The 13,696-nt window shown below is 27.5% G+C and overlaps 2 protein-coding genes across 3 annotated transcripts in view; both read left to right on the forward strand.

The window, feature by feature from the left end:
* The first annotated feature begins 3,967 nt into the window (after positions 1-3,967).
* Positions 3,968-4,860, forward strand: LOC112692434 (zinc finger MYM-type protein 1-like). The gene has a single exon (XM_025567114.1). The coding sequence runs from the start codon at positions 4,120-4,122 to the stop codon at positions 4,858-4,860; it is 741 nt and encodes a 246-aa protein (XP_025422899.1). The 5' UTR covers positions 3,968-4,119.
* A 1,473-nt stretch (positions 4,861-6,333) lies between these two features.
* LOC112692403 (hypoxia-inducible factor 1-alpha-like) overlaps positions 6,334-13,696 on the forward strand; it is a 55,445-nt gene continuing 48,082 nt past the window's right edge. The window contains exon 1 of one of the 2 annotated variants that reach the window (XM_025567069.1): positions 6,334-6,758. In XM_025567069.1, the coding sequence (XP_025422854.1) occupies positions 6,727-6,758 (32 nt within the window). In that variant the 5' untranslated portion in view covers positions 6,334-6,726. The remainder of the gene's footprint in view (positions 6,759-13,696) is intronic. The other variant, XM_025567068.1, reaches the window with a different exon arrangement.

A 13,696-nucleotide genomic window follows, 5' to 3' on the forward strand; every position in this document is an offset into this window, starting at 1 on the left:
ATGTATTAACGAGTTATTAATAAATACTGTTATTACATAAAAGGTCAGGTTCGGAATATTTTATGTACATTATGCAAATAGACGTATGCCTAAATACGTCACCTAATTAAGATTTTATGGATATACAGTATAACACGAGTATAATTAATCTACAACTGAAAATTATGAAATAAAATAAATATATAATATTATATTTTTTGGGATAGACTTAAATAATTAGTTATTTATTATAATTAGCAACTTATTATGATTAGACGTATAGTAGCCTCAGAATGGACTAAAGTGATATACTCATGCGCTGTTCAGAATATATATTATATGTTAACTGGGGAATCAGGAATAAAACATAACAATTAATACCTAGAAACTATTTGAAAAAAACTAACAGCTGAAAATGTTAACAAAATATCTTATACTACAATAATGACCTTTTCTTTTTCTTTACTACCCTATTTTTTTATAATTGTATTAGATGAATTATTTAACCTCAGTCGGAAGATATTTACTATTTAATATTAGAGCTATTACTATTTTGACGTAAAAAATTTTAGGTTAAAAAAGTGCATAATCCTTGTATATTTTACATTGTATTAATTTTTCTATCATTTTTCTATATCGCTGAAATATTTACATTATTTATAAAAAATACATGTCCGATGGTTTGTTCTCAGTGTACTCCAAAACTACTGAACCGTTTTTGATGACATTTGATACAGAGATAGATTAGACTTTGGAGAAGGATTTGGGAACTTTTTGTTGCAAAAAAAGGAAGAGGAAGCACCAGCAAACTTGATAAGGCTCGAACCGGTAATTGTTGTTTTGTTGTTAATACAGAAACCGAAAAAACGGTAAAGAATTCTATAGATACACGCATAAAAAATAGTGAGCGTGTATATTCTACTAAAAATAATTTCTAAAAGCCACTATCTTCTCTTCCAAAAACGATACGTTTGGAGATACCTCGGGTATTAGACTTGGAGCATAACAGGCCGATAATGGAAAACCTGCATTCAAGGAGATCCTGTTCAGAATTGGCCTGGTGTTAAATCTAGAAATGCCTTAAGTCGAGTTTACATGGTCCATGTTAGTAATATATGTGTAGAATGTTTTTGTTTGAAAATGCTTTTATATTATGTGAGTGGGCCAACTTCTTTCGAAGATTTAAAAAAGCTAAATAATCAGTATTTTTCGATATTTTGAGAAGCATCAGAGAATTATGGAAGTTAGTAGTACTTTAATACAAGTGCTAGATCATAATACTGCTTTTTTAAAATGACAAATAACGGAGGTTGTTCTATTTTAAATCCAGAACAAGGATAAATTATAATCATAATGATTAAATATAAACATCTATAATATTGTTGGTATTCACGATACCGTATCTATAGTTATTACATAGCACTACGCAAGACAGCAATATTTAACAGAGTATCATGGGAGTGATGATGGTATTAGACAAAAGAAGAACAAAAACAAAATAATCAAGTTTAAATATAATATATAATGTATTTAATAAAATAAATATGGTACAATTTATTTCAAAACTACAAGAGTGAAGCCGGGCAATTCAGCTAGTGCATATGTATATAATACAATAACCTAGGCTTGATGTATTTCATTTTTTGGTTATCTAGGAAATATTTTAATTGGTTTAATATGTTGAATTTAATTATTACCGATTGAGGTATTTAAAAATAATTATCATTATAATACATTAGGCTTGTGAGAATTTCTAAACTTTTACTATAATATTTATATAACTTATATCTAGGGCTCGGGACTTATAGCTCTTAAAATTATTAAAATAAGCACTTAAAAACATCATAATAAGCACTAAAATAAGCATTTAAAAAATTTAAAATTAAGCAAAAATATTTATCCAAAAAAAAAAAGCTATAAAATTCTAACTAAAAATCAAACAAAATAAAATAAATTAAATAAATAAATAAATAAATAAATCTTCACTTTCAAGACTTTAAGGATTTTATGGATTTTCTAAGGGATTTTTCAGAAAAATAAAATGTAAACTGTTTTCTCTGTTCTTGATCATTCTGACGTTTGAAACTCTGTTCTATTTTCAGCGTTTGGAACATCATTGTTGCGATGAACTACGTGACAACGTAGTTAAGATAAGAATTATTTTTAATTTTAATTCTATCAAAAACGACTTTGTAGGAGAAAACTATAAAAACGTAAAAAAACTGGTCAAATAAGCAAAAATTATTAGAAAAACTGGAAATAAGCATTTTTTTTAAAAATTGCTGAAAAGAGCAAAAAAGGTACTTTAAAATTTCATAATTGTACGTGTTATAACCTGATATATACTTCTATAGCACTCTGCTACATTTTAAGTCAATCCATAAAATAAACAAATGCTTTAAATCCCGAGCACTGCTTATAACATATAATATACACTTAATCATTAATTTTATCTATATTATGTATAGATAAGCTTGTTAAGTATTATTGAGTATATTCAATTTAAAATTTAAATATACCTACTCATTAAAATAAATGTATAAAAAAAATTATATGCCTTCTTCTAATCCTCCAATTAAATATTAGCTGATAAATCCATTTGTATGAAATTTAATTTTTGTAATTTAAAAAAAAATTATATGGATATTTAAATCATTACAGATTCAAGGAGTCGAGGTTGCCATTTGAAAATTAAAGTTACTACAAACTATAACCTACATGAACAGTAGCGGCCGAGCATAGGCGTGTTTACGGCCAGACCTGCAAAATCCAGTTCCGTTTTAAATGTATGGTTAAATCATTAAAAATAATGACTAAAAAGTAGTGCTCGACTTGAGGAGGGATGCAAGGGGACGGAGTACCCCAACTAATTTTCAGAAATTTTTGCGTCCCCCTACTATTATTACGCTATAATCATAACGCTCAACTAGTTTTGGGGACATTCTTTTTTTTTAAAATACAGTTCCCCTTCTTTAATTTTGCCAAGTCGAGCACTGCTAAAAAGTAAAAAGAATGATTAAATAATAAATATTTTCACATAGGTAATATATTATTTATATAATATGTTTGTGACAAAAACTAATCAATAATATTTATTATTAGTACCTATGTAGTTGTATGTTATATTATAGATCTTTTATTTTATTTTTTATTTTATTATTTTTTTTTTTTTGAAGGAGATTAGTATATTATTTACTAACTATAACCAGGGTCGGCCCTTGGGTAGGTCAACTGGGACATTTGTCCTAGGCCCTGCGCGAATTTTAGGGCCCCACGCTTAGGTCATGAGAGCTAGGTATATATATATAGTTTAATTGAAAAAAAATATATCATAGAATTAAAGTTTTATGTTTTTGTAGTATTTATTTGTGATGGGCAACAATATCAATAATTCGATAAAATGTCGATATCGTGACACATTTTCGACACTGATATCATTCTAGTTGTACAATATATCGCAATATCAAATTGAAGAAAATGAATATAGTACACCTACCATACAAGAATATTTTTTAGATTTTGTAACGGTCGATTCTACTACCGGTTTAAATTTGTCAGAAGTTCTGATCACACAACTTAAATTATATAAAATAAACATTGAAAATTGCCGAGGTCAGGCTTATGATAACGGATCGAACATGACAGGAAAATATCAAGGAGTTCAATCCCGAAAATTTATTAAATATAAATCCTCGAGCATTTTTTACTCCTTGCGTTGCCCATAATTTAAATTTAGTCCTGTGTGATGCTGCTAAAAATTCAACTATAGCCATTACATTTTTTGGTATAGTTCGATGTGTTTATACATTATTTTCGGCATCAACATATCGATGGAGTGTTATTAAAAAACATTGAACAGTATTCACGGTTAAACAATGGTCAGAAACGAGGTGGGAGAGCCGTATAAATAGCGTAAAAGCTTTACATTTTCAACTCTCAAGTATTTTAAATGCTTTAGAAGAAGTTTCTGAGACAGCTAATAATTTGATGGCCCAAAGTGAGGCTGTTTCACTATCAAATGAAATCGGTAATTATGAATTTATATTGAGTCTTGTGATTTGGTATGATATTTTAACAGAAGTAAATATTGTGAGTAAAAGTTTACAAGATCATAATACGGATATAAATACTTCGGTAAAAATGGTTCAAAGTCTTATACAGTTTTTGCATCAATATAGAGAAAATGGGTTTAATTTTGCGAAAATTGCTGCTAAAAAATTAGCCGAAGATGCCGATATTGCAGTTGCTTTCAAAAATCCAAGAGTAAGAAAAAAGATGAAATTATTCGATTATGAAAATGTCAACGAACCTGTGTTAAATAATGAAGATCGGTTTCGTACAAATTATTTTTTCATCGTTCTTGACCATGCAATACAGTCGATTGAGAAACGCTTTAATCAGTTGAAGACTTATTCGGACAATTTTGAATTTTTACATCGCATTGGCAAGTTGAAAACAATGGAAAATGATGATATATTAAAACACTGTAAAGATTTACAAATAATTTTAACAGATAATAATTTAAAAGATATAGATGGATTAGATTTATTTTCCGAACTAATTATTTTTCGATCTTTAGTTGACGAAGATACAAATACGTTCCAGGCACTTAATATTTTAAAAACAACTCACGGATCATTTCCTAATCTAACCATTGCTCTTAGAATAATGCTAACTATTCCTGTGACATCAGCTTGTGCAGAAAGAAGTTTTTCAAAGCTAAAATTAATAAAGAATTATTTGCGCAATCGGTTAGGCCAAGACAAACTTTCTGAACTAGCTTTAATATCAATTGAAGAAGAAATATCGTCCACCATCGACTATAAACATCTCATCGACATCTTCGCTTCGAAAAAGTCTAGAAAGAAAATGTTTAGGTAAGTTTTAATATGATAATTTCTATTTTACTTTATTTTAATTGTTAATGATATTATGATAAAAAGAATTAATCATGTATATTATATATTTACTTTCCACGATAAAACAGTGTAAAGAATATTTGATTTTAATTATTATTTATTATATTCCAATAGAATAAAATACCTAATAATAATTTTTTTGTTTTTTATTATTTTTTTTTTTTTTGTTTGTATATGGAGATCGCTGGGTCTCACTGAGAAGTCTCGTATGAAGAAAAAAAAAATAAAAAATATATGAACTAGACTGAAATGCATACTAAATATATCTGGGTAGAAAGAAAAATAATAATAATATATATAATGAAAACATGGAAAAAATATATCAAATATATGTACATATTTAAAAAAAAAAAAAAACATTGAAAATTATTTTGTCCGGGGCCCCGCAAAAACTAGGGCTGGCCCTGACTATAACTACTATAGTAACTAAAATTACTAAACATGTACGTTCTCGAGGTAGTGTATTGTGTATAAATTACTCTTTGTTTTCGTATTCTAAATGAAAATTTATATTTTCCTAATGAAAAATTTTACTGGCCATACCTGCGAAAATATTTTAGACACGCTTATTGCAGCCAAGTATGAAGACAATTAATTAAGCATTAAAAATACAGAATAGAATTTTATGAGAATAAGTGGTAACAAATTATATAGAATTGTAAAGGTGTTTCAAAAAAAAAGGCAGGATTTAAATTTGCTATAAATTAAATTCATTTCTTTTAAAAAAACATACATATTAAGTATTTTTAGTTTTCTTTGATCAGACGTGGGAAAATTTATCGTGGTCCAGAGCGCATAGTTTCACAGGCTGCGGACGTCGTTCTTCTGTCGCTACGAGTGGCTGCACTGGATTAACGTATCCATGTCTCACACTGTGAATATTGCATAGAGTACTCTATGGAATATTGCCCTGCTCGACCGATAAGGACAACAATAACAATAATACGATGACCGGGCGATAACGACGACGACCGACTTGTGACGACCAAACTCAGGTTGTTGTTCGTGATCGAGAAACCTCCAAAAATCAACGAGTTATACATGGCCTGTAGTCCGGTCGCCGAACGTGTGCTGCCGGGACGGTAAAAGTAAAACTTGTCGCTTTCGTTTTACGATGATCGCGTAACGCTGTAACGGTCTCCGGACCGGCACCATGACGACGTCGTCAATCATCGGCATCTCGCTCGACTCCTGTGATATTTTTCATGCGAGTTCTTGGGGGTGGGAGCATATGATATAATTCGATAAGACCGATTACACGGTGTCTCACATCGGAACGGAAACAAAATTATGACCGTTTCAACAATTTTATGTTAATAAATATTAAAAAACATAGTAAAAAGTCCGATCCCCGCCGCCCGTTTGGTTCGCGTGACAGCGCTTCGACGCCTAGGCTATCAAGTAGTGGCGAACGAGGTGAGGGGAGGGAGGTAACTTTTCCCGTCGCTACTCGCCGCCGAGGAATAACCGTCAGTGCTCTCGCGATTGCCGTATGTTCGTTACTGTTCGATGACGCTCGGTCACGCGTCCCGATGAAATCGTTCGCAAGATAACACACGGACGTCCTCTTGGTCATTTTTATTATTCGTTTGCACGTGAACGCGCATTGAAGCGATTGACCGCTTTGATAAGTATTAAATAAACCGTATTCCGTTTGCGATTTTCAACTTTTGGCTGTGTTTTCGTTCATCATCATACGTGCCGCGTTTTCGTGAAAGTCTGTCGTGCCTCCACCCTATGTCCCCGCTGCGGGCTTTGACTTAAGCTCGTCACACACACACGCACGCATCATACCGACATATCGTTCATCACCGTAACCGATCGTGCAATGGAAAACAAAAAGCCCAAAGAGAAAAGAAGGTAAAATAGTTATATCGAATTAACAGGAAAAATCGTTCGCGCTCTCGGTCATATCACAATTATGATAACGTTGTTATTATTATGAAACGCTGCTGCCGTGCAACGGGTCGGCACGTTACGCGTGTAATTGAGGTCACAAATCGTCCGCATTCGCGGTCATGTAAGCGTACGTCTTTGCGTGTATATTAATATTATTTATCATTATGCCTGCGTTCGGTAAAATTATGCCGTGCGTGGTGTGTACGATTGTCAAGCGAATTTGTTGGTCGTTTTTCCTAAGCGCCGTGCATTAGACACTCGCAGTGATGGGTTTTTGTCAACATCTCCCGCGTCGTTGACCGAGATCGTCCTGACGAATGACTAAAAAGTTCTGTCTCATCGCCAACCGCTAATGTTTATAGTATACTCATTTTATCTTTTTGGTATATTCATTAATGTTGATATTTCGTTCGCGTGCATCGATTGTAGACGTATTCACAACAATCATGGCGGTTTACCCGAATTCGTTCATATTATTAAATTAATTGACCACTACGAATTGCGCATATACATACACGTTCACACGATCGCGCGTGCGTACTGTAGAGGTTAAACGAGTTACTGGAAAATATAAGTTATCGTCCGTCGATCGGCTATAATGTTATTACATTATAAATAAAATTAATCTTTAAATCGCTTTATTAATATACCGATAAAGAACAAAAACAGAAATAGCTTTTCAAATCATAGCTTTTTTTCCGGTCGAAAGTCATTGTTTATTTCTTATCTCGTCATCTCGATTTATAATGTAAATCGGTAAATTAATGGTTCAGTCTCCAATTAATATAATAGGCAATAAGTAGGTAAAAGCTGTAATAGCTACTTATTTATAATGATTTTAGAGTAATATTGATACCATGTTTGCATTGAAAACTACTATTTTGAACAGAAAGAATCGTGTAGTTTATGTCACCTTATTTATTTGAACACCATATTATTTTAATATGCATTCCAACCTATTTTTATGTTACAACAGACATGAATTGAGTGCATTTTAAGTGTATTAGCAATTTAATAATTACAATTTAGATAATATGAGTGACTGTGAGTGTAATTTGCTTATTCTCAACATTCTCGTTTCTGTAATACTATTTTTGTCTATTAACCTGAAGACTTGCCTGAAGCTAGATATATGCCCATGAAAAACAACTTAGATTAGTAAATATTGTTCAGTATGGTAATTAATGATGTTATTAACCTAATGAACATGAATATCTAGATGTTTAGATAATCAACATGGAATAGCGTTATAAACAGTAAATCAAATATTTGTTTTGGCGTATGTATCAAAGAATTTGTGGAATTTCTAATTTTATCAGTTATTGAATTTAATATTGTATATATTTATTTACTGTTTATGTATTTTTATTCAGTTTTAAATTTTAATTATATTTAGAATAATATCCATCTATAGCAATGATATCAAATTATTAAATAAGTACCATTGGTTATCAATTTTATCATAAATGCACTGAACAGAAATGAAAAAAATTTGAACATCTATATATCTATAGATTCTGAGATTATTGTTAGCACTAGGTATATATTGAAATTAAAACACAATAAAAATTATTAATTGACTATTATTTATAGATTATGACATTAAAGTCTGGGTTTTGCTATATGTGTTTGTTATTATACTTATTTTTGTGTATTAATTGCTGCTTACAATTCTTTACAGTTAGTTTACCTAGAGTAAATTTTTTGGAAGGAAAGATTCACTGTCAAATCTCTATATTTGTTATGATAATGCTTATTTTTTGGATACATTTTTTCTTTATTTATCTTATTATTTTTGTAATTAGGTATAATTATCTGTGTAAATTAATTAAATGTTTATATTTTAAAAACACTTTTTCATATTTTTATGTTTTATATCTAATATTATTTATCATATTGGTTTGTAGGTATATTATAAGTTACGAGATAAGTAACAATAAGAAATTAATTGTATAACCAAAAATGTATATATCATTACTTATACATATTGGGTAGTTTCATAATTTTCATAGATGTGAGTATAGATGTTAAATATAATAAGAAATTGAAACTATTTTTAAGTTAATAATTAATATTTAAATTAAATTGACTGCTAGATTAAAAAGATTATGAACATTTTGACTTTTGTGATAACTTTTTAGTTGATAGTTAATCGTGGATTAACTATAAATTTAATTAATATTTATTATATTAAATATATTTATAGCTAGTATATGTTAAACCTCAATTACTTTTTTGCATTTTATTGCACTAATTTAAATAATAAAAATAATTTTAAAATTTAATTAAAATTTTTAAACATTGGTATATGTATTTGAGGATTATTCTCAGGTAATCTATTGGAAATTGTTATTATTTGAGGTTATTATATTTTATCGTGCATTTTATATAATCCTAAACTAGAGTTGCTTAAATACATCCAAACTAAACAAATCATATTCTAATAAATAATGATCAAGTCTTTGAAGTTGTAATTTGGTTGCGATTATTTTTAGTTAATTATAATTTTGAATTAAATATTTATTTTCATCAAATAATTTAAAAACTGTCATTTTGTTTAATTATATATTTTGGGATATATTTGTAAACATATATTTTGGTTTAAACTTAATCATACATTTTTATTTATAATACTTATTTAATAACTCATAATAATATATAGGTAACTTTAATTAGATATAAACTAATTCATGTTCTTTTATTTTTAATCTACCATATTTTAGTTGTGTAAGATCCAGTAAAGTTAATGACAGGATTAATGCAAACTTTTTCTTGATTCTTAGTATCAGTTGGTTATATCATTCCTGTCCATTCTGCTCTTTGTAAATTTTAATGCCATGTTTAAATATAATCCTTTAAAATAGTATTTGATGTTTGGTTTTAAAATACTGGTTGGATATTAAATAAACTTACAATTTAAATAATAGGAACCTACTTTTTAACAGACTTTTTTCATTATAAATATTAAACATAAGTCTGACTATTTGAGTTCGGCCACTCTTGTCCTAAATCTCCATTCGTTTTGACTTTCTACGTCTATGCACACACCAACATCCTTCATATTATTCTCAATCATATTCAACCATCTTTTTTCAGTTTTCTTCTTCCTTTTTCTTCAACATTCATTTTTTTATAATAACTCTTACAGCATTTGCTTCCTCTTGTCTCATCATATGTCCAAATTATCTCTGTCTAATTTCTTTCATCTGGTCCACTAACAATGTTTTACCAATATTATCTCTCACATATTCGTTCCTTATTTTATCTTCTCTTATCACTTATAATATTGGGTATAAATTCACTCATCTATGTAAACATTTTTATTTCCAAAAAACTCATACTATGTTTTATTCTCCTGTCAACTACCCAATACTTTGAATCATATAAAATAGTTGGTCTCACTAGTCTCCTGTGTAATAATGATCTAAATTTAAAATTAAAATAAGTAATATCCAAGATATTATCTATATCATTAGCATTCATTATATTTTTAAATAACTATTTTACCATTTACCTTACCTAGAAAAAAACTTGTGGAGTAACTTTTAATGATCATGCTATTGTTTCTTCTAGATTTTGATACTTAAAAGTATATAGTTAATAAGGTCTTACCTCATATTATTTTTCTAAACATAAATCAACAATTCATGCGTTTTCAATTATAATTGTTTTACTATACATGTTTTAAGTTTTAATTATAACTATATAAACAAGTAAATACTACTGTAAATATCTACATTGTACTCATATTGTTTTTGATATATTTATTGCTTTGACTGAATTAATTCCATGTTTGATGTTGCATTAGTAATTTTTTAAAAGTAATGAAATTATTTTCAGTATTTGTTGCTAAGATTAGTTACAGAATTAATTTTTTCTATCGGTTTTAACTATTTATTAAATTTGATGTACTTAGGTAATAAATATAATTTTAAATTAAAAAACTTAAACTAAAATTAAAGATTTCCAGATGGTATGGCCATCTTGATAAGAAAAATAGAATATTAATTATAAAAATAATAAATTAACAAATAAACTATAGGTAACACTTCCATGTATTTCCATGTTCAAATTACATTTTGAAAAGTAGGTTACCGATTAGTTTTAATTATACAATTATAACAGATATACTTAGTATTAATGGAAATCAATATTTTTACTGTAATAAGAAATTTTTATCATAGTATTCCTTAATACTACCAATTTATAAGAATTTTAATTCCATATTAGATAAAAAAACTAATCTTTGGTCGAATTCATATTTTAATGCTGTACTTATCTTATGTTATATCTACCCATAAATTATTGATTTATTATTTTCAAATTTATAAAATTACAGTAACTAAACATAGAATATTCATCTAAATAGGCATTTTGCATCCTTTTTTTTATTCACAAATTAGTTTTAATAGAAAATAAAATAAATAACTATGAAGTACTATTATTTATTTATTTATTATTATTAATTAATTTAATAAATATTAATAAATAATAAATAAATATATTTATTAGTATTAATTTATTTTAATCAGTATACATCATACAATGTATAAAAAAAACTTTTACATTTTACAATTTAATTTTAAAGTGATCTTTTGAATTGTTTGGTAATACTTAAATATTTTAAATTTGGTTCTACAGATCAGAACTGTTTCCAAGGGGAACAGAATCATTTTGCCCCATGCAAGTTTAGAAAAATTTAAAGGGTACCCCCTTAAAGTCTAGATTAGAAATAGTTTAATAAGTCTAAAGTCGAAGTTAGAAATACTGATCTTATTATATTATTTTTAAATTCTTTTTTTTTTTTAAGTAATAAATTTAATTATTAAATAAATAAAATTAACTTACATTTATAATTAAGCGCTATTATAGGCTACATTTAATGTTATTCTAATTTCTAAATAGTAATCAGGGTAATTTATTATTGTTATTGCTGGAGTGTGAAGAATCACATAATTTTATCCAAATTTACATATAAATTTGTTATCACAAGTATTGACACAACAACATTTAAGTTCTTATTTTCTGTGCTTGTTTATAATTTATCTAGGAATAAAATTAATTATTATTTAATATAGTAACTGGTAATATATTGTTGAGGAGTAAAAATTTAATTCATAGTATCGATTCATTTATATGACCATAATCGGTTGAGGTTTGGAAAATTATAGGTATTTACCAACACTTTATATTTATTAACACTTTGCAAACTTAGTGTATATTTTTTTTATCATACTCGTGTACTATTTTGATGATTTAATTGAGAGACCCTCAAATTAAATTGCCTCAGGCATTAACAATTCTTAGAATGGCTTTGTCACAGATAATAAGTAAACTAAAGTCTGAACCCACAAAAAGTCTTTTATGTATTTTATTTTTAATGAACGTGTATGATGATAAAACGCTTTTAAAAAAAAGTAGGTACTCATTATCAAATATTTCATGAATAATTTATTAATTCTAATTCATCAATTATTACTTTTTCTGCCACTTCCCTTTTTTTCCCGAGTATTCTTTAATCTTTTCTTGTAACATCAGGGATACGCATACCTCCGCTTGAGAAACACTGATTTAAATTAAATATGAATGAATGTGAGTACATTATTCTATTTAAAAAACATTGACAATAATTATATCTAATTTCTCTTATTAATTTAGAATCTGTTGTTTATAGTAATGATAAAACCATAAGTACACATTTGTAATCACTATAAGGTACCTTATAGGTAACCTACCTACCTATATAGAACTTCAAATTAAGTTAAAAGATAAAATACTTGTTGTGTTTACTAAGTTCGTTAAAATTAAAAATGCATATTATTTACTGATTTTATATAGAAGTTATATAACAATAATAATAACTTATAGTTAGGTAACTATTAAAGTTTTCAATATTTGATTCTAGAGCTTTTTTTCACTTACAGAGCTTAAATTAGGAATGAAACAGAAGGAAATCTCTTATTATATAATACTAGGAAACAATTACTCTTTTTATAATATTTTAAATTTTTGTATGTGTTTTGTGATTCTAGCTTAAAGAAATATCTGATATTAAGTAAATTGAAGTAACCACATAAGGTATAAAGATAACTAGTTAATAAATTCATGTTCTTTACTTTATTGGTTTGTTTTAGTTTCAAACAAATAGTTGCAGTAAAATTGTTTTACAGCATGACGTAACAATAAAACAAAAATGAAAATGGTTGCTTGTTCATTAGTTACTTGTCAAATTATTATTTGCATCTTGAGAATGAGAAATAGAAATTACATAATTGTTCAAATAATTTGTGTTTAGATAATTCCAAGGATTATTCATACATGTTTGCTTCAGATTCATCTTATTTCTAAATAGTAAATAGATTGTAAATCATGTACGTATAGGTATTATTCCAATGTTGCAACTATGAATATGACGTTTTTGTGCTGATCGAAACAGACTTCACTAGGACAACTGGAGTACTGGATTAGATAAGAATGGATTATCAAAATAAAGTATCAATACTTTTACTTGGTACTTGTATTGAAAACAAATATTAATTTGTATATTGTAATATTGACCAGTAAAGTATCAATCGAAACAGAATTACTGATATGAGTAGGTATTGAATAATTGGTATCAAATGAAAAAAAAATATATATATATATATATATATATATACGCACATTCCATAAATAATAATAATATAATAAATACGATTTTAATATAAGTATTCAATGGATAAATTATAGTTTATAAATATTTATCTGTTTAATACTTACATTAGAATTTATACATTTCCATTGTGTATATCAGCGGTGTGCAACTTTTTTTGATCTACGTCCCTTAATTTTATTTATTTTGATTAGGCAACCCCCTTCCTACAAACATTATATAAGTGTATAATATACATTTACTTAAT

Source organism: Sipha flava, unplaced genomic scaffold (genome assembly GCF_003268045.1).
Source record: "Sipha flava isolate LNK unplaced genomic scaffold, YSA_version1 73_pilon_pilon, whole genome shotgun sequence".
NCBI lineage: Eukaryota > Metazoa > Arthropoda > Insecta > Hemiptera > Aphididae > Sipha > Sipha flava.